At 39.5% G+C, this 21886-nt stretch overlaps 1 protein-coding gene across 1 annotated transcript in view; it reads left to right on the top strand.

Annotated features, from left to right (window-relative positions):
- Window positions 1–21886, top strand: part of LOC129751186 (sodium-dependent proline transporter) — a 376098-nt gene that overhangs the window by 134133 nt on the left and 220079 nt on the right. The window contains exon 3 of the mRNA XM_055746547.1: window positions 9873–10418. Coding sequence (XP_055602522.1) covers window positions 9873–10418 — 546 coding nt within the window. The remainder of the gene's footprint in view (window positions 1–9872; window positions 10419–21886) is intronic.

The raw sequence follows: 21886 nt of genomic DNA on the forward strand, positions 1-21886 counted from the left end.
GTGTGTGTGTGTGTGTGTGTGTGTGTGTGTGTGTAGAAAGATGCTTTCATTTGGCTTTCGCTATTGAGTCTTTAGTTTTCAAAATGGCGTCCAAGCAAGAGGAGCAACGAATCAGAATTTTGTACATGAGTCGCGAAAATCCAAACAACACGCATGTAGAAATAGCAAAATCGTTGAATGTGGCGAAATCAACCGTCACCAAAGTAATTACCGGGAGCCGCAGTGACGAACAGAAAGTAGCTATCCTCCAATCTCTCCGTTCGAGATGTCGCCAATAAGTTGGAAATATCGTCTTCAACTGCGCATGTAGTTTAAAATCGATCCAAACTATCGACTTATAATTAGGTAGTGACTGCTAATCGCAACATCCCTCTTTTTATTCCTTCGAAACAGATCATCCGATTTTAAATCGCATATAAGGTATCGGTGGTCAATGGTTATTTTGATAAATGATTACATGAAGACTAAATTCCTCTTGTAACTTTAGGAAGCTGCCGTTATGCAAACTTTCTTTGAGCGTTAAAAATAACATTCCGATCGGTAAGCAAATTCAAGATACAAAACTGAGCTAAAAATAATTTACCTTAACACTCTATTGGCGAATGTTTAGCAAGCCACACGTGTCTCAAGTATCTACTACATACTTAGCTCGGTGCTCAAGAGCAAAACTAAATCAACCTCGGCACAACTCACGGTATTAGTCTAGGTATCTACCTCAATGCATCTTTTTTTTAAATCATTTTTCCAATTAATAATTGCAATAATAGAGTGCACTTCACAAACATGTGTTATCATTTGCCAAACACCAACACGGCGCTATAAAAATCGTTGCTGCACTGAACTGTCGACTACGAGCTCCCAAGCTCAAACTACAACGCATAAAGTTCGACCGACCTGGGAGAAGGCTAACATGGAGCCGCCCCTCCCCCGCTCCACCCATTCATAGCATTCGCATTCGATAATTCACATTTGCGCTCAAAAACATTCGTTGCGCTTTCAATGGAAGTTATTTCAAAATTATCTCGGCCCATTGGGCTTCGGAGCAGCAAGCAACATATTTAGATGGAACATAGAAAGACAGATAAAAAAAAACTTCAAACAAAGTGTTTCTGGCCCGTGTGAATGACTTTTCGAAATAAACCACGGGCCGGTGTGCAATGGGCTTGATGGATATGAAACATACATAGTATTTTATGTTGAACTTTTGCATAGCTCACGGTTGCTCATGAATGGAATTTTGTAAAGCGGGAGGAAGTAAGCAGTATGACAAAATCAGAAGTTTCCAGTACTTTGGAAATTCTTTTTTCCTCTTAATCCGACTTGTTTGCCTAAAGCTGGCTAGCTTTGAAGTTTATTTCCCGTTGAGTTGGGCACATCTTTTAGTTGGAGGGATTCTCAAATTTATACTGTGTGAGCTGAGGTCGGCATGTGATGAGGCCAAGTCAAGCAGTTTGTATAATCTGGTTATCTATCTATGACTAAGGTGGTGACTTGGGAGCAGATTAATGTGGGAAAAAACTTTAAGTGGTTTGTTAAACTATTTAGGAGATAAGTGATCGAAAGTTCATTAGTTGGTCTTTCTTGGTTGGATGTAATGCAAAACCAAAATGACACTCTGGCTCGCAGTGAATGAATTGCTTACCAGTCAGAAAAGGTTCGGGATGATGGAGAGTTATTCAGATTGAATCATTATGTATGCTGAACAAACTGAAACAAATAACCAACGTGCTTGATGAGAGAATAAAAAGAAATATTTCCAAATACATCAAGTTTAATTAATCTGCCTTAAAATTCGGCTGACTTTGAGAATCTAATGAATGATGAATAGTTTCAAAAACTTGGCTCGCGAACTTTGTGGCGAAATTCCGTTCATGTGGCAAAAAAATTTTTTTTCAGGAAAATTTTGTTATTTAAAAAAAGTCATTAAAAACCATTAAAATATGGGTCGATTCACGATGACGTAATTCCCTTTTGTGGGGACAGTTCGCAGGACATGTTTACAAAATTTTACAAACGAGGAATAGGGTTCGGCGAATTTTCTCGTGTAGCTGCACGGTCAAGAAATTTAACTCAAAACTCAGTTTTAGGAAAGCAAAAAACTTAGTCCATTTTGTGAACTAAATTTAGCGCATTTTTTGGTTCCTTGAGAAAAATCTCTTTGGGAATGTACAGAAAGTTAAAAATTCATAAAACGATCGAAAAGAAGGTTTGTTTATTGAAATGTTTCAACATGTTTTACGAACCCTTTTTTAACATATTTTTCTGGACCAACCCACTTTGCATTGAATATTATGAAACTTCTAAAGAATTATGTTGAATTGAATGTCCGAAAGCTTCTTGTGTAATTTTGAGCGGAAGCTGTAAACAAGTGAACAAACTTGTACGACGACACTTTTCGGTGACAGAAAGTCTATAAAAGGAAAATTCTCCGGTAAACGCACTGAAAGAAAAGGCTGAACTATTCCCATTTTTTACGATATGGTATTTCCGAGAAATAAAAATAACGTGGGATAGTTCAACTCTTAAACTGAAATCCATTTATTCCAATATTTCTGTTTTCAGCTGAATTATCAAACAGAACGATTAATTTTTCAGTTTCATTACTTGATACTAAAAAAATCTATTTTTTTAAACAATTAATTTCCTTTTTCAAAATTTGTTTCATCCCAAAATTGAGCGGAAAACAATTGTTAAAAATATGTGAGTGAAAATGTAATGAGGACCTAAATGTACGTTGTAGGAAACAACCTCAGCGTGCAGAATTGGAAAATAATAGGAACTATGAAGTGTCAAAAACAGTGAGCTTGACCAGTGCGTGAATCGACTCAGAGGTGGACTACGATAAAGGTTGCCAGAATTTTTCACTCACGCGTCTGGGCCATGCAATTTTTATACAAAAAAAAAACTGGAAAAATCCGGGAATCTGATTTCAAAATTTGAAACCCTAAGCTGGGCAATATCCGGGAAAATTTTTGTCTAAACCCAGAAATTATTTTACCAAAAACAAGATGGAAAACTATTGAAATTTTTTTAATCATCGAAACAAATCTGAAGCTTTCAAATGGTATTTAAGGCTTCTTTAAAACCGGTCATGATCAAGGTTGCCGAAGTAACAGAAAAATCTGTAATTTCACAGAATTTTAAGAAAATTTTCATAACAGAATCTGTGTCACAGAACACAGAATTTTGAAAAATACACAGATTTCACAATATTGTCGAATTTTGAATGAATTTTAAAATTTAAATTTGGGCAATGTGAAATTTAGATTTTTAACTTTGAATTTAAGAAGCATAATAAGACTGTTATTTTAAATTGATTTTACCCAACTTAAATGTAAAAACGACTCAATTCATTATGAATTTTCAATGAAATTATTGGAAATACCATCACAGAAAACCAACACAGAATTTTTGGTTAAAACCACTCAAAATCAGATTTTTTTTCAAAAACACAAAATTGTTTTCGGCAACCTTGGTTATGATTGTATTGAAAAAAACCCTCTTAAATAAATTCGATTTTGGACAAATGCTATAATCGAAAAAAATCGACTTGCTCCATTTGTAGTTATTGAAGCTCTAAAAGCGTCATTTTTCAACACATATTGTTACATAACTTCAAAACAAAAACAAATTTTAGTAATGCGTTCTCATCCAAAAATGAGCATTATAATTATGTTGACTGTTGTTGAATAAACAATTTTGAAAAGATATCACGAAAAAACTGATTTTTATAGAACCACCCTAACTTCGTGAAAACACGTTATCATAAAACTTTCAGTTCAAGAGATAGATACTTGGTGCCTTCGACAAAGTTTCATAAATTTTCATGTTCTACAATATTGCACATTAATGCAGGCTCCCATCTTATCACAGTTTGGAAAAAAAAATTCGTAACTCAGAAGTCTTATGAACCACCCTGATTTTTTTTTCAGTCAAAATGACCGCCTTATGTTGCTGTAAAAGTTTGTCTAGGAGCTCAAAGGCGTGCAACGTAAGGGGAAGGCGCTAATTTTTATTTCTCGCTTGATTTCATTTCTGGACTACTGTACATTGATGGGTAATCGATTTTTTGAAGACTTTTAAAATCTTTGATTCAGCAAAATACAACAAAGTTATCAAAAGTTGTAACAATTTTCTAAGTAAAATGATTTTTGATATTTTTTCCATTCGGAACCAACTACGCATAACCTGGTAAAACATATCGAATAAGTTTTAGTTTTTCAAATTTCCTATACGATGACTCTAATATTATCGAAATCGGTTAAAAATTTGCAGCCAGAGGAACGCCAACCAACAACAGGTCAATGATCGCTAAGAAATATTTAGCGAATAGCTTTTGAGGGTTAAAAAATCCTGTGTATTAATTTCATCTTTGGTAATGTTTTCTAGAGTTTTGTGTTAGTTTGGTTGAAGTATTGAAATTTTAAAAAACCCCAATAATAAATTTCAAAATAAGCACTTGGTGTGCTAACACAATCCAAAAGATTTTTTAAGTTTTCGGCTTGAAGGTTCGTAATGAAATTTGCCATTCAATCAGCTGAATACAAAACCAAACAAAATATCTTGGAAAAACTAGGTCAGTGCAATGAGAAAATATGCGAAGGTCTACTCTTAACCAAAAAACCTACAGCGACACTTGTTCATTATCTCGTCAAGCCGTTTAATTCATCCGAAAGAAACTATTATGTAAAATACCCTGCATACTGTAAAAGGAAAATACCCCGTCTCACAGTCTAGGATTGGATAGCTTTAAATCTCACGAACGACAGCAATGGAGAAGATTCACACAGAAGGAACCAAGAGTTGTTGAATGATGATCATCATCGCATTTTCTGCATAATGACGCCCAGCAGCTCCTTCTCTCCATCCATCCCAAACAAGTGCAAACTCAACTCAATCAAATTAACACCTTTCAATTCAACCTAGACTTGCAACATCTTTAAGAGAGCTTCAATATGCAACAAAATTGACACAGTCTCCAACTGTCTGGGAGTCAGTCAGTCAATCAGTCAATGGAGATTCGATCGAACCTTACATCTACAACAACAGCAGCAATTTCATCGATCAATCAAACGATTGACTTTGTCCAAGAGATCAGAGATCTTGCAAAGGGTGCCGATTTGCACAGGTTTTTATTTTACGGGTTTTCACGGTTGTCTCGGCGTTTTTCAACTGGTGGTGTTTGAATCTCGGATCGATATGACACTTGTTAATGATGTTGATTTGACTGCTGTTTTTCACAACTTTTTTGTTGCATTGTGCTGCAGTCTATTTGCAAAGCTTTGAAACGTAAACTTTTAACGAGGCTTGGTACATAGATTTGTTTTCGGAGCTTAAATTTTCGCTCGCATAGGTTTGCAATTTGACGTTTGAACAGTTGAGAAATTTTTTCTAATAGATCATAGTGTGATTGAATTAGACGGTAGCATCAACTAAGAATAAGTAATAAATTTTTCAATATTTTAAGAAATTTTTTGAAATTTTTAGCTTTTATTTAAAAATGGATTCTATACAAATCGATTTGTTTATCAATAAAGCCATTGGAAGTAAACATTAAAAAAAAATTCCTACCGCATAACCGCAAGCAATGTACGAACACCCAACCTCAAAGTGTTCCTGAATCAGCTTTGCAATGAGAAACGAATCGAAAAGGTATCCGATAGCATGACAGCCTCGTATGGTATGGTTAAAGTAGCTAAACTACTATTCCAGATCTCACAAGAGTTGTTTCTCTTGGCTTGTTTGCGGTCAAATTCATCCAGCTCGTTTGCAAAAACTTTAATCGATTATGTAACTTATCTCCAATAACTCAGACTAGATAGTTTAATTCTAGCAAATTCAAAACTTCTCTGATTAATGTTAATTGAATTAAACGAGGAACTAATACTACTGATGCAAGAAAAAAAATTTTTTTTTTATTATCTATGACAGTGATTTTCTAATTTTTTCGCTCACCATCCCCCTGACTCGATTTTTTTTATCTCTCACTGCCCTCCAATGGGTATTTTGGAACATATTTGTTTTGGAATGCAACAAAAATTGACAATTCTTAGCTCATCCGCTGCCCCCTTGCAGGCTCTTAACGCCTTGGGGGCGGTAGGGACCACTTTGAAAACCACTGATCTATGAGATGATGAGCCCAAGCAACCAAAAGTCCCATACATCAGGTACAAAAAAGCTAACGCTTACTTTTTTTAAAAACAGTTTTTCTGAAGATGACCTAAACAAAATAGTAAGCCGAAACGTAAAGAAGTTTTTTGGATTCGACTCATTTTTCACCGAAAAATATCAACCAAAATCGATAATAAAAAAACTTACTCAGCCCCATCGTTGATATACGTTCTATGCAACTCAAAATTTAAGTTCGATTCTAAGGGTGCTTAATCGCTAGGCGCACGGTGCTCACCCAAATAAACGCTCTTTTATCAATCTTATTGATACTTTCAAGTTTCAAAACAAGTCTTAATGATCTTCTATTCAGCTTCCAGCAGTCTTTCAATTCAGCTTCCAAAAATTTGTAAAATGAGCAAAACATTATCTTTGTATCTCAATTGAACACTTGACATCGGTTCATATCACCTTCTCTTGATTATTTACTAAATATGTTCAGTATATGGCGCCGCCATGATGCCACGCGCCGGATTCCAAACTCGACAAATTGCTAAATTACTTCTTCTCTACATTTTCTACCAGATGACTTCTGCAAATAAGAAATGTATAATTTTAAGTTATCTCATTCAGCTTATTTTTATTCAATTATTTCAGGAATTCCAATCGTATTGGTAAAAATACGTGCTCAAATGCACGATACATTAGCGATGCGACCATTGTTAAAATCGAGGTACCCAGTGTAGGTGCAGAGTTGTAAACAAAGCACGTTGATATTATTTTATTGAAAAGTTATTTAACTTCTCTTTTGAAAAAAAAAAAATTAGATCAAAGAACAATCAATGAATATTATCGTTTCTAGGATATGCTTTAGAATGAACGTAATACATATAGTTCTTATTTCTTCCATAACTCTTGAAGGAGTGATTGGCTCATTTTGGTGTCTTCAGGTGAAAGTTGTTAAACTAATTTGACTATAAAATGGTATTTTTTGTAGATTTTTAACCTCCGGTGCACTTGCGTACGATAAGAGACGAAGTTCCTATATGTGAGTGCAGTTGTTCGAAAATTGTTAGTTTTTGACGTTAAAAAAGAGATTTATTGTCACTGTTTCTTTCATAACTCTTGAAGGTGTTTATGGTCCACTTTGGTGCGTTCAAATGAAAGTTGTGAAATTAATAGGACTATAAAATTAAATATGCTTCAAAAAATTTAGTAGTGCAGACGGTACTTTTGGACGTTATTTTTAACATATTTACTTAATTTTATACCAAGAATCAATATATATTTTTTGTTAATATTTTATTTGGATAGCTGGTAAAATTTTATTGCGTTTTGATGTGCTATTTTATATTCTACGTAAAAAATTGACAAAGTTATGGGCATTTGAAAAGAGGGTAATTTTCTTTTAAAAAACTTAAGGGGGGAGGGGGTAGGGTCTAACACTTTCAAAAAATCGATTTTTTTATTTTTTTATTTTCTTATTGTAAAACATTTCAAGAATGTTGTGTCAAATTTTCAAGTCAATTGAAGCAAAACTGTAGAAGTTGTAGGCCTTTATCTCCTCCTATCTAATACTGCAAGAAAGCAAGAGCAGAAACTTCAAACGCGTTTTTCTCGAAAGCACATTTTTAAAGTCCGTGGACATCGTCATTTGAAAACTACTTATCCGATTCTTTTCGAATTTGGAACATATTCTCTACATATAAAATACCAGACCCCAACGTTTTTCTTTTTTTTATTTTTTACTTTGGGGAGATTTTACAGATTTTTTTTTTACGGATTTTTTCGTGAAAAATCCTAGTTTTTACTTCAAACAGCCACAAAAAATTCACAAAATTTTTTTTTAAGTTAAATAAAAACGTTGGGGTCCAGAAAAACATCTATTAAAAATATTTTGCACTGATTTTTTGACTTCAGATGATTCTGTGCTGAGATACGGTGTCCACCGCAAATCCTGTTTTCTAAAAGGCATCCTCGAAAGTGCTCCGTCACCGGTTCATTTTTCAATATTTTTCTACGAAAAAATTACTAAATGTTCTTTTAACAATGCTCTGTATAATGCAAAAAAAATCTTTTTTACCACTCACACACAGTCATTTATTGAAGAGCCCATGTTTTTGTCAGCTATCGATTTGCTAATGATGAATTTCGAAGGAAACAGTTGCATCATAAATTTCGAACTGAAATATTCACAGGCAACAAAATGCTGTCAAAATTTTGAATATACGTGAACTAAGAAATAAGCAATCTGTAAAAGAAAGTGTCCCATTTCTAAATGAACAAAGCTTCAAGATTAAGAATTCAGTATTATTCACTATATCTATACCAATCCACTATTTTGTTTCAATTATTGTGTTGTATGGACATATCTTGAACATATTATTGGCAATATTGTGTCTTTAGTAAAGAAACTTCTGCTTAACTATAACTTTTTTTTTTCGTAAATTTCCTCAAATAAACTATTTGTCACATTATGGCTTAAACAGAAGTTACATTTTAGCTAAAACATAGCTTTCAAAATGCACATTTGGATAAGTAATTTTTTTTAAGAAAATCGAATACATTTTGCCATTTGCCTTTGTTCCACTCTCTGGACATTTTGAGCAAAGATTTTGCAAATTGGTTTACTATTTCTTTTCTATATGAAAAAACATCTGTGTCAAATTTTGCATTAAAATAATCATATCTAAGTGTTTGAGGTACGCTTGGCTTTGGGAGGAGGCATCGTTTTTGACTCGCTTGAGAAGGAATAAGGCTCTCAGAGAATTTTAGAATATTTATGTGTATTTCAGCCAAAAGCGATTATTTTGAAGGCGATGTACGTTTAGTTTTTAAGAATAATTAATTTGAAAATTAAAAACAATTTAACTATTAATTTAATCACAGCAGTAGATGAACTAATATCCACTCAACTTTATTGGTAAGTGTTGTCTGTTGTAGTAAAAATGTTTCTTTAAATGAATATATTTTTTTATGCAAAAACCTTTTTTTGTGCTCTTTGGAACAAACTCTAGTTTTCATAGTTGTGATCAAATAAATTTGCAAACACCATTACTAACAGAATCGATTGCCTTGAAAACAACTTAACCTACAGCCATAAATTCTGGCCCAGCAGCTCTTCTGTTCGAATTCGTTCGAAAATTGAAAACTGTCCACGGATGCATATTGCAATTCGATTCCGTATTTCTTCCACCCTGACAGGTGGGAAAACTAGAAAATGTTTATCGATGTTTCGATTGCTTGTTGTAAGCCGTTGGACTGGAAGAAACTGCTCTCGGATGAATTTTACCATGATGCAAAGTTTCTCATGGAAAGAAGACCGGTGCCTAGATAGCTAGAAGACCAGGAGTCACGAAATGTAGGATGTTGTCGACTAGCATTGGTGCAAGGTCAATTTGAATAAAACATCAACTACTACTGCTGGAGTTTTCAAATTGGATAGGTTGAGCTTTGCCTTAACCTTGCTTCACTTGTTTGTTGCTGAAAGTAGCTTAAGATAAAGCTTAGCAAAATTTCACTTTTTTTTGTTAAAAAAAGTGATCTAGACCTAAGCAAACGAAAGTAAAAAAAAACAAAACGAGTTTGACTCCTTAAAGCCTCAAGGTATGAGCCGTTTCAAATAAACGAATTACAAAAACAGAAAATTCTCTTTTATATCGAATTTTCCTTAGTCATTTTTTTTTTAATTGAAATTATGTCAATAAAATATATGAAATTGATGGACAAGTAATAAATTTCCTTTTCTGTTTTCCTCTTTACAGATATCGAGCGTCACATCAATGTCATTTCTGTCCGACGAGAATCTCACGTTTCACCGCTTTTCCGATGGTACTTTTTCGTTTCCAACGGAGCGCAAAAAGTCAGCGGCAGCCAATGGCGGGGGAGGCGGTGGCTTCGGAGGGATCGAGGGAGGAGTCCACAGTCTCGGCCGTCCAGGGCAAACGCTAACCGTGGATCGGGCCGCCCACCGGAAGTCTTCGTCGCATCAATTCGGACATCACCTTTCGCAGTCAGGATCGATTCCGGTATGGACGACCCACACAGCTTTCAACAATTACACCAATAATGCCATCCATGCCAACGGAGGCAGTGTAAGCAGCAGCACCGATAACAACAACCCAAACACATCGACAACGACGGCTGGAATTCCGACGGCTCAGGATTTGCGATATCTGTCGTCGCCGACCAACGCGAACCATTCGAGCGTTATGCATAATGGGTCCACGGTCAAGTTGCTGTCGACCAAACTGCACAGCAGCTCCCAGAACAACGTCTCGGCCGAAAGCGATGATCAAACAAACAAACAGGTGAGTTTGAAGTTTTTGGAAAGTACATTGTTAGATATTATTCTTAGTAAAGTAAATTTCTGATATAAGTTGGTTTTAAGGTAGTCAACCAAGCTAAGTAAAGATAAGTTAACCCGAGCAGACTGAGAAACTAAGTTTCAAGTTGAAATCACTTTTGATATCGAATATTTTCGTCCGGTCATTTCCGGTCATAGTATAGGGTGTCCGGTCGTAAACAAAACCCTTTTTTCATTGATATTTTGGTTGAATTTCTATTTTGCCATCTTAAAAATCTTTCAATTCAAAAATAATGATCACAGTATATTTAAGTGCAAAGTTTAGGCGATCCTCTCCGCTCTACTTGACAAAAGCTTTCAATGTCTGTCATCGATGTACCTTCACAGCTTGGATTACCATGTTCCGAACACCATATCAGGATGCTATTTACTCTTTTTTCATGGTGTCTGTTGGTTTACGACCCATGAACCCTACATACGATGCTGTGACGGTCGAAAACCCACGAAGCAGAAGGACTTGTGAAGATGATAGATTCTGAGTGAAACAGCTAATCGGCAGAACTGAACTGCAGAAGATTAACCAAATGAAGAAAACCCTTAGCATCTTTGCACCATTTTGTATTGTATAGAAGTCAGTTATAATTAAGAGCGATTTGGCACTGGTCATGTTAGACCCTTAGTTAGAAATTTAACTTGCCTGAATATATGTTTGTTAAATGTAGTTTTCGTAATCAATAAATTCGTTATCGAAGTAGTGTGTATTTGAGCCAAATAAATGTGTACCTTTTTGCCGTAAAAATAAAGTGTGCCTAATTTGTAAAATCGGAGTTGTTACTTACCACCGGAGCAGAAAATTGTCACTATCAAAAGAATCATCACCTCCCACGGAATACCCCAACCAACCAGGAGCCCAAGGTTAGCCCCACTCGGAATCCAAACCATACAGTCCACTGCGAGGTCCAAACAAGGGTTTGGACAGCACCCCAACATTTTGGTCCAATCGAACCGGATCACCAGCTCCTCGGGAACAATTTCTGCTAAAAATCGCCATTCGGAAAGGGAACAAATTAAATTTCATCGCACGACCGCCAAAAGCTCATCAAAACCCCATCAATCACCTACTGGTAACAGCATCTGACCAGTGAGTTGGTTGCTTCTTGATCTCATCGAACACCGGACCCCACCAATACTACAAGCTATCGCCGTTTATCAACTGTAAATGCTGCGTTTAGCACACTTCAATTTTCGGATGGATTCTGGAAATTAATTGGATTGCTTTGAACTTTCACACCACATACATCAACTGGACTGCAGCTCTAGCGGATTTCACTGGTTTTCCAGGTAAATAAACTACTCTTGCAGTCTATGTTCAGTCGATGCATGGACCTCCTTTGTGAATACTACATCCTTCGTTTTTACACTCTCTTCGTAAACAACTCCGGAGCCAATCCAAGGTCGTATTGGTAATTCCGATCAACCACCACACATCCACTGGTCAACGATACTACAACTCCGATAGCGCCAGATCACAACCATCGAAGTCGTCGAAAGTGATCACCACTACCGAGTCAACCGTGACGTCATTGATCGTTACACTTGGGATAGTTGGAGCCGACGTCAAGGGTGACGTCATCAAGCACAGCCAGGCAGAGAATTATCCGAACCAATCAATTAACCATCCCGGTGGTTAATTTCTTCATCAATTTGTGCCATCATCCATTGGCATTCACGGCACATCACTATTTGGCATCCCATCCCCGAGAAAACACAACGATATTCAGCCCCCAACCATTCGTGATCCTTCAAGGTCACGGTCACTAGGCGAAAGGTCGCCATTGCATTTCACGGTCAACTTCGATCCCGTGATACTCACCGTAGCGAAGAAGGTTTACACCAGCCCCCGTTCACTGCGAGTCGCGACACCAGCACTACGTATCCGGAGAACTCGCACTGCACGAAACCGACCGTTTTATCCCCGAGCACGGCCTGTTCGGTCAGGTTAGTAAATTCACACTCCGCACTTTACTAAATTGACCGGCCGTTGCTGGACTTATTGTGATACTGAACCGACACTGAATTGATACCGCATATAATAAAATCTCACGAACACAACCATATGGTGCATCGAACATTGGAATAAGTTGATGTTCGATATTGGAAGGCAGTTTTGGTGAGCCAAGTGCCCACTAGTGCATTTTTATAAACATATTGCACTTTTTTTGGATGATCGAGTACACCGTTCAACAAATTTTTGTACTCATTCGACATTGAGTTTATTCAGCGCAACTTATTTTTCGGTGAGGTTAGTAGAACCAGATAGTATACGTCCTACCGAAGCTATATTTGAAGATCAATACTAAACCATTTTATCCTGCCAACCTCCTGCCAACTCTCGCAAATCTGATCCGAGTCCGAGCGAAAATTATTACAACCGAGGCGCAATAAATTAATCGAGCTATCCGAGGCGCAGTTGGCGCATACAGGAAGCAATAATTCGATTGGGAATTCCGTACCTGTAGAGGTGTGCAGCTTTAATTTCTTTAAAGTAAGTTAAGCTCTACAGAGTATATGTCCTTTGCCGAAGCTTGATAGAAATTGAAAACTACAACAAAAATTGTATTCTCGCCCACAACATAATTTGTCTGATCGAGATCGAGCTCTACAACATATCACACGCGTATTCAACCACGTTTCTGGAAGCATAATACCTGCCATAAAATCATCTTGCGTATTACCATTCAATTCTGGATTTGAAGGAGCTTTCCTGTAGAGGGGCACAGCTTTAAGTTTTTTAAAGTAAGTTAAGCTCTACAGAGTATATGTTCCTTGCCGAAGCTCAAATAAGAATTGAATTCTAACAACGTGATTTTTTCAACCGTGAACCCCTGTGTGAAACCCGAAACCATGGCTACGAATGCCACCACGAGTTCGTCCTCGAGGAATCCACCACTTCGAAATCTGCAGACAAAGGTGAAGGCGTTGATGGAGATGTTTAAGTCCATAACCACTTTCGCGAGCACTCTGGGGGAGGTTTCTTCAGCCCAACAAATCCATGTTCGGCTGGAGAAACTCAACGAATTGTGGGATCGAATCAACGACGCGCTGATTGAGGTTGAAATGCACGAGGAATATTCATCGAAAGAGGCCACTTGTTCAAATATACGACAGGACTTCACCACCAAATATTACAACGCGAAGGCATCCATGTTGGAACGCATAAAGGAGTTGGAAGTCAATAGCAGTGTTCTGCATTCCACCAGAATCATGGACTCATCGATTCAACCAACCATCGAGCATGTAAGGCTACCGCAGATTAAGCTGCAAACGTTTGACGGTGACATCGACCAGTGGCTAAGCTTCCGAGACCTGTATCTATCCCTGATCCACACCAAGGCGGACTTACCGGAGGTTGAGAAGTTCCACTACCTCAAGGGCTGTCTCACCGGAGAAGCGAGGGCTCTCATCGATCCGTTGGCGCTCACAAGAGCGAATTATCAGGTAGCTTGGGACATCTTAATGGCCAGGTACAACGACAGCAAGGTGTTGAAGCGCAGGCAGATTGGGAACCTGTTCAAATTACCCAAGGTGACTAAGGAGTCAGCCGTGGATATCCAGACACTACTGGAAGGGTTCGAACGCGTCGTGCAGACCCTGGACCAGTTAGTCAAACCAGAGGAGTACAAGGACCTGCTGTTGTTGGAAATGCTGTGCTCCAGGTTGGACCCAACAACTCGTCGAGCATGGGAAGAACATAGCGCTAATCAAGAGCAGGACAAGGTAGCAGATCTTACTCAGTTCCTCCAAACTCGTGTGAAGATCCTTGCATCGCTCCCGCCTAAGGCGCACGAGAATAAACCGGAAGTTTTTCAATGGCAGAAGAAAAACAGCGCTCCCAGAACGAGCCACAGCGCAACCCAGATGATGGCCGGAAGTTGCATCGCTTGTCCAGAATCCCATTTGCTGTACACATGCCCTACGTTCCTGAGGTTGAGCGCTTCCGCTCGAGACAAGCTGCTGCGACAAAACTCCCTCTGCAGAAACTGCTTTCGGCGTGGCCACCAAGCTTCGGATTGCAGATCGAACCAGGTTTGTCGCAGATGCAGAGGAAAACACCATACCCTAGTCTGCTTTCGAGACGATGGCGGAAACACCAATAATCGCGTCGTACAAACCTTTACACCCGCTCTAAATCCCAACCAAACCACATCTGCGGCCAACTCGGGGTCAGTTTCTTCAAACATGGCCAGGAATCATTCGTCAACAGTGCTGCTAGCTACAGCGGTCGTCTTAGTGGAAGACGACACAGGCAAGGTTTTCCAAGCGCGGGCTCTCCTGGACTCGGGCTCGGAGTGCAATTTCATGACAGAGGGGCTCTGTCAACGTATGAAGGTATCTCGTAGGCGTTCGAACATTTCCGTCCTTGGGATTGGCCAATCTAACACCAGCGTCAAACATCAAGTGTCAGCGGTTATTAGATCAAGAATGTCAAACTTTTCTCGGTCGATGGATTTCCTTCTACTACCAAAGGTAACAGCGGATCTACCTACAACCAGTGTGGCGGTTTCCTCTTGGCAGTTTCCACAAGGTGTGGAGCTAGCCGACCCGGCATTTTTTAAATCGCAATCCTTGGATATGGTGCTAGGAATACAGCACTTCTTCTCATTTTTCCCGAGCCACGCTAAAATTCCGTTAGGAGAAGGATTGCCAATGCTGATAGAATCAGTATTCGGTTGGTTGGTAACAGGATCCGTGGAGAACCAAGGTTCTACTTCCCGCATAGCTTGCAATACGGCTGCAAAGATAGATTTGGATGAACTTCTCACTCGTTTTTGGTCCTGTGAAGAGATAGGGTCTCTGAACAATTATTCCCCGGAAGAACAACGCTGCGAGGCGCAGTTTGTTCTAACCAAGTGCAGAAGTTCCGATGGGCGATACACCGTTGCGTTACCAAAGAACGAAAAAATATTGGCAAACATTGGCGAGTCACGGGAGATGGCTTTTCGTCGACTGCAATCCCTGGAACGTAGACTGGAAAAGGAGCCAGAACTACGTAAACACTACCACGGTTTCATGGAGGAATACTTGGAGCTTGGACACATGCGTAGGGCGGATGTGGGTCCAGAAAAGCGGTTTTACCTTCCCCATCATCCAGTTTTCAAGCAGGCTAGCACAACCACGAAGGTACGAGTCGTATTCGACGCATCGGCTAAAAGTAGCAGCGGCATATCCCTCAACGAGGCGTTATTGGTTGGACCCGTAATCCAGGATGAGCTTCGTGCTCTCATTATGCGTAGTCGGATAAAACAGATCATGGTGGTAGCAGATATCGAGAAGATGTTCAGACAGATCGGAATTCATGAAGCGGATATGCCCTGGCAAAGCATTCTGTGGAGAGCTGACCCTAACAAGGAAGTTGAAACCTTTGAATTGGCCACCGTTACGTATGGTACGAAACCGGCGCCATTCTTAGCAACAAGAACGTTGAAACAACTAGCCATCGACGAGCATCATCGATTCCCAGCGGCATCTAAGGCATTGGAGGAGGACGTTTATATGGACGATGTAATAACCGGTACGGATCTAGAAGAAGATGCTGTCAAGTTGTGTGTGGATCTCATCAAGTTGACGAGTAGCGGAGGTTTTCGTCTAAGGAAGTTCGCATCCAATTCAGCTGCGGCCCTGAGAGAGGTAGATTCCGAAGATCTGGCCCTACAACAAACCGAAGAGATAAATCTAGATCCTGATCCAGCAGTAAAGACCCTCGGATTGGTTTGGCTCCCACGCACCGATTACTTTCGGTTCAATTTCAACATTGAAAGAGTTCCCATGGACGAGCGATTATCCAAACGAAAAATCCTGTCAGCCATAGCTATGCTATTCGATCCCCTGGGACTTGTAGGAGCGGTAACAGCTAGTGCAAAAATCTTCATGCAGCGTTTGTGGCGACTACAAGAAGGCGGTAACAGATTAGACTGGGATCATCCTGTACCGGTTAACGTAGAACAAGAGTGGCGAAATTTCTACGATCAATTACCTACCTTGAACGCTCTAAAGATTCAACGTTGTGCTATCATTCCCAATGCCATTAAGGTGGAATTGCATTTCTTTTCGGATGCATCGGAGCGCGCGTATGGGGCGTGCGCATATATTAGGAGCGTTGACGTAGATGGAAAATCCTACGTATGTCTACTAGCATCGAAATCCAAGGTGGCACCGCTAAAATGTCAATCTATTCCAAGACTGGAGCTTTGCGGAGCGCTTTTGTCGGCGGAATTATCCAGCAAGGTACGGGCAGCGGTGAAGATGCAGGTTGACATGCATTTCTGGACGGATTCAACGTGTGTCCTGCAATGGTTGAAGGCAATCCCGGCGACATGGTCGACATTCGTAGCTAACCGTGTTGCGAAAATACAAACACTTACCGAAACCTATCCTTGGAGACATGTTCCTGGCCTGCAGAATCCAGCAGACCTCATCTCACGTGGTATGTACCCAGAGCAGATTGAGGAATGCGACCTTTGGTGGAAAGGCCCTGAATGGTTGGGGCAAAATCATTTCCCGGAGCAGCCAAGAACCCTGGAGTCACCAATAGCTGAAGAGGAAGTTCGTCGTTCAGCACACCCAGCTACCAGTTGCGTAGCACATTTCGGTGAGGAGTATGTGCAAAAATTTTCGTCCTTCACTAAGCTCATACGTTGTACCGCATACTGGATGCGACTCATGCGAATACTCAGAAATTCCGAGGACAACCGTAGCAGTTTGCTGACAGTAGAGGAGTTGAGAGAAGCAGAGTTCGCAATTATCCGCCGTATCCAACAAGAGTCATTTCCTACTGAGTGGAAGGCTCTAACCAAGAACGAAGCTGTTCATCGCAGTTCTCCATTAAGATGGTTTACCCCACAAATATCGTCGGACGGACTGATTCGTGTTGGAGGAAGATTGGGTAGATCACTTGAAGCAGAAGATACAAAGCATCCCATAGTGCTACCAGCAAAACACCCGTTTACTACGATGTTATTCGAGCACTACCACATCAAACTTCTACACGCCAGTTCTCAATTATTACTTAGCTCAGTGAGATTGAAGTATTGGCCACTTGGTGGCAGAAATGTTCCACGGCAGGTAGTTCATAATTGCATGAGATGCTTCCGTACTAAACCTAACCCAGTTGAGCAATTTATGGGAGAATTACCTCAAGCACGTGTCACAGTAGCTCGAGCATTTTCAAAAACCGGCGTCGACTACTTTGGACCGGTATATGTTCGTCTAGCTCCCAGAAGACCAGCGGTCAAGGCTTATGTGTCGGTGTTTATCTGCCTTTGTACGAAAGCGGTTCACCTAGAGTTGGTATCCGACTTGTCAACAGAGCGCTTCCTTCAAGCATTACGACGGTTTATTGGGAGAAGAGGATACTGCTCCGACATGTATTCGGATAATGGAACGAACTTCGTAGGGGCTCATAATTATCTTCGAGAGCTACTCAGGTTGCTTCGTAGCGATGAACATAAAGAAGCGGTTTCTAAGGAGTGTGCCAACAACAATATCCAGTGGCACTTCATACCACCAGCAGCACCTCATTTCGGCGGACTTTGGGAGGCAGCAGTCAGATCAGCCAAAAAGCACATCTTGAAAGTTCTAGGAGAAAATCCAATTCCATTTGAGGACATGACTACACTCTTGGTACAAGTGGAAAATTGCCTCAACTCGAGGCCCATTACCACTTTAACAGATGATCCTGATAACCTCGAACCACTAACACCAGGACATTTCCTTATTGGCGAACCATTGCAACAGCTGCCCGAGAGGAGTTACCGCGAAATACCCATGCATAGATTAAATCGAAGCCAAACCTTGCAGAAGAAGCTTCAGCACTTTTGGGATCGTTGGAGAGTGGAGTATTTGACACAACTTCAAGGGCGGTTCAAAAGGTGGAAGAAACCGATCGATATCAAGGTTGGACAGTTGGTAATTATCAAGGAGGAAAATTTGCCACCTAGCCGTTGGAAGATGGGCAGAGTTGAACAAGTTCATCCAGGGTCAGATGGAGTCGTCAGGGTCGTCACTTTGAAGACTGCAACGGGACCTTCTACGCGTCCGGTTGAAAAGCTGTGTTTTTTGCCTTCAGCATCTCAACCAGATTCCAATCAAGCCAGTTCCTCGGAGATTCAGAAAGATCAGTAGCACCCACCCTTGTGTTCGCGAGATTTTTTTCTTTATTTTCAGAAATTCGAGCGATTTCAGGATGGGCCGGGATGTTGGTTTACGACCCATGAACCCTACATACGATGCTGTGACGGTCGAAAACCCACGAAGCAGAAGGACTTGTGAAGATGATAGATTCTGAGTGAAACAGCTAATCGGCAGAACTGAACTGCAGAAGATTAACCAAATGAAGAAAACCCTTAGCATCTTTGCACCATTTTGTATTGTATAGAAGTCAGTTATAATTAAGAGCGATTTGGCACTGGTCATGTTAGACCCTTAGTTAGAAATTTAACTTGCCTGAATATATGTTTGTTAAATGTAGTTTTCGTAATCAATAAATTCGTTATCGAAGTAGTGTGTATTTGAGCCAAATAAATGTGTACCTTTTTGCCGTAAAAATAAAGTGTGCCTAATTTGTAAAATCGGAGTTGTTACTTACCACCGGAGCAGAAAATTGTCACCATCAAAAGAATCATCACCTCCCACGGAATACCCCAACCAACCAGGAGCCCAAGGTTAGCCCCACTCGGAATCCAAACCATACAGTCCACTGCGAGGTCCAAACAAGGGTTTGGACAGCACCCCAACAGTGTCAAATTTGTGCAACTTCGCTTTGTGTTCCACAGACAGTTCCACGAGAGAAATGCGTCCTTTCTCCTATCTCATATCTGTTGACTGTACGACACGTCAGGTCAGCCGTCATGTGTGTGTGCGTGTAGTGTAATATGGATTAATGACTCAGTAAGGCCTATAGCCTAGAGAGTGCCACACTCCCAATTATCGGCTTAACATCTCCCCTCTACACCTAAACAAGGGGGAAAAAGAAGCATAATTGTTTTTTCTCTTAATTCATCTTCTTGTACTTGCCTATTCAAACATAAAATGATGTTTAAACATTAAATGAACTTTTTTTTATAAAAGACATCCAGCTTCAAACAACTTCAACGATATGAGGGAAATCATCAGAAACTTTTCTTTGCTCGCCATTTCGAGCCATATAACACTCTTTATATTGTTCCTCCAGAGCCTGTAAACTTTCAAAATATTCTTCGTTTTGGTTCTCCCGGTCCAACGTAACTCCATAAAGTTTACCTTCAGAACACTCTTCATGTTGGTCCTCGCGATCCAACGTAAATTCAGGTAGTGAACCTTCTGGACCCTCTTTATGTAGGTTCTCCCGATCCAACGTAAATTCATGTAGTGAACTTTCTGAACACACTTTATGTTGGTCCTGCCGATCCAGGATATATTCATAAAGTGAACCTTCCGAACACTCTTCATGTTTGTCCTCCCGATCCAACTTTTACTCATGTAATGAACCATCGGTACACTCTTTATGTGGGTCTTCCCGATCCAACGTAAATAAATAAAGTGAACCTTCTGAACACACTTCAAGTTGGTCCTCCCAATCTAGCGTATTTCCTAAAGTGAACCTTCTAATCACTCATCATGTGGATCCTCCCGATCCAACGTAAATTCATGTAGTGAATCTTCTGAACACTCTTCTTGTTGGTCATCCCGATCCAGAATTTCTTAAAGTGAACACTCTTCTTTTTGGTAGTCCTAATCCACCGAAAATTCATAAATTGAACCTTCTGAACAGTCTTGATGTTGGGCCTCCCGATCCAACGTATATTCATAAAGTGAACCTTCAGAACACTCTTCATGTTCATCATTATTAGAAGAATGCATTTTAAAAACAAAAAGTTGTTCGACCATAGACAAGTTCTCTGAACACTGTTCAATCCGGTTTTTTTTTTTGAGATCTCTGTAACATCCCAGCTTCAAAAATTCTCAAGAAATCCAAATTTGGACTGAAGAATAAGTGGACTTTTGTGCGATGCTGATTTACAAACAGGTGTTTTAAATTTCAATTCTAAAAGGCCTGATTTTCGAAAGGACAACTACAAATAAATAGTAGTTGTAGATCTCCCGATTGGATTTTTTTTAAATATTATGCTTAATCAGCTTAGAATTTTTCTCTTAGAATAGGAAAGAGTTTTTTTTTCTAAACTTGCATATTTTAATAGAAAATATTTTTTAAAAGCTCTAAAGAAAGGCATCGCACAATGGGGAAAAAAATGTACAAACCGCGAAGAAATTCAATATCTTTCGTCCTACATGACCCAAATCTATGAAATTATACTTCCCTTTTGTGAAAATTTCCGGAGAATCGATTGGACATAGTTTCAAACGCCGCACAAGCTTACGAACGGAGATATAGTGCCATTTTAACCCCTAATTCCCCTATATTTTGTAAACATTCCAGAAAAACACTGATTCAAACCAGAGAATTTTGAACGAAAATAGACCTATCGTGTGTAATTTTTCCTGAGGAATCGAATGAAGGATGTTTTGGTCATCGCACTCTTCAGAAAATGGAGTTATGGCTGTTTTTACCCTCAATTCCCCTATATTTTTTAATTATTTCCGAAAAAAGCTTGTTCGGACTTGAAAATTTTGAACCAAATGGGTTGTATCTTGTGTGGTTTTTTTTTTCAAGCAATCGAATGAAGGCTGTTTGATCCCCCGCACGCTTCGGAAAATGAAGATATGGCTGTTTTACCTTCAATTCTCCTACATTTTTCAAATTGTTAAGAAAATGCATGTTCGGACTTGAAAATTTTTTAGCCTTTTGGAACGTATCTTGTGTGATTTTTCCGAGAAATTCAATGAAGGCTGTTTGAGCCGCCGCAAGCTTCGGAAAAAGGAGTTATGGCTGTTTTTACCCTCAATTCCCCTACATTTTTCAATGATTTCAGAAAAAAGCATGTTAGGACTTGAAAATTTTGAACCAAATGGGTTGTATTCTATGTCACTTTTTTCGAGGAATGCAACGAAGCCTATTTGAGCCACCGCACGGATTGCGAACAGGAGTTATGGCTGTTTTACCGCCAATTGTCCAACATTTTTCAAATAGCTCAGAAAAAGCATGTTGGAACTTGATAATTGTGAACCAAATGGGTTGTATTTTGTGGAGTTTTTTTCCGAGGAATCGATTGAAGGCTGTTTGAGCCACCGCACGCTTCGGAAAATGGAGTTATGGCTGTTTTACCTTCAATTCCCCTACATTTTTCAAATTGTTAAGAAAACGCATGTTCGGACTTGAAAATTTTGAATCTATTGGAACGTATCTTGTGTGATTTTTTCCAAGGAATCCAATGAAGGCTGTTTGGGCCACCGCACGCTTTGGAAAATGGAGTTATGGCTGATTTTTCAATGATTTCAGAAAAATGTAGGGGAATTGAGGGTAAAAACAGCCATAAC

Source organism: Uranotaenia lowii, chromosome 3 (assembly GCF_029784155.1).
Source record: "Uranotaenia lowii strain MFRU-FL chromosome 3, ASM2978415v1, whole genome shotgun sequence".
Taxonomy (NCBI): Eukaryota; Metazoa; Arthropoda; class Insecta; order Diptera; family Culicidae; genus Uranotaenia; species Uranotaenia lowii.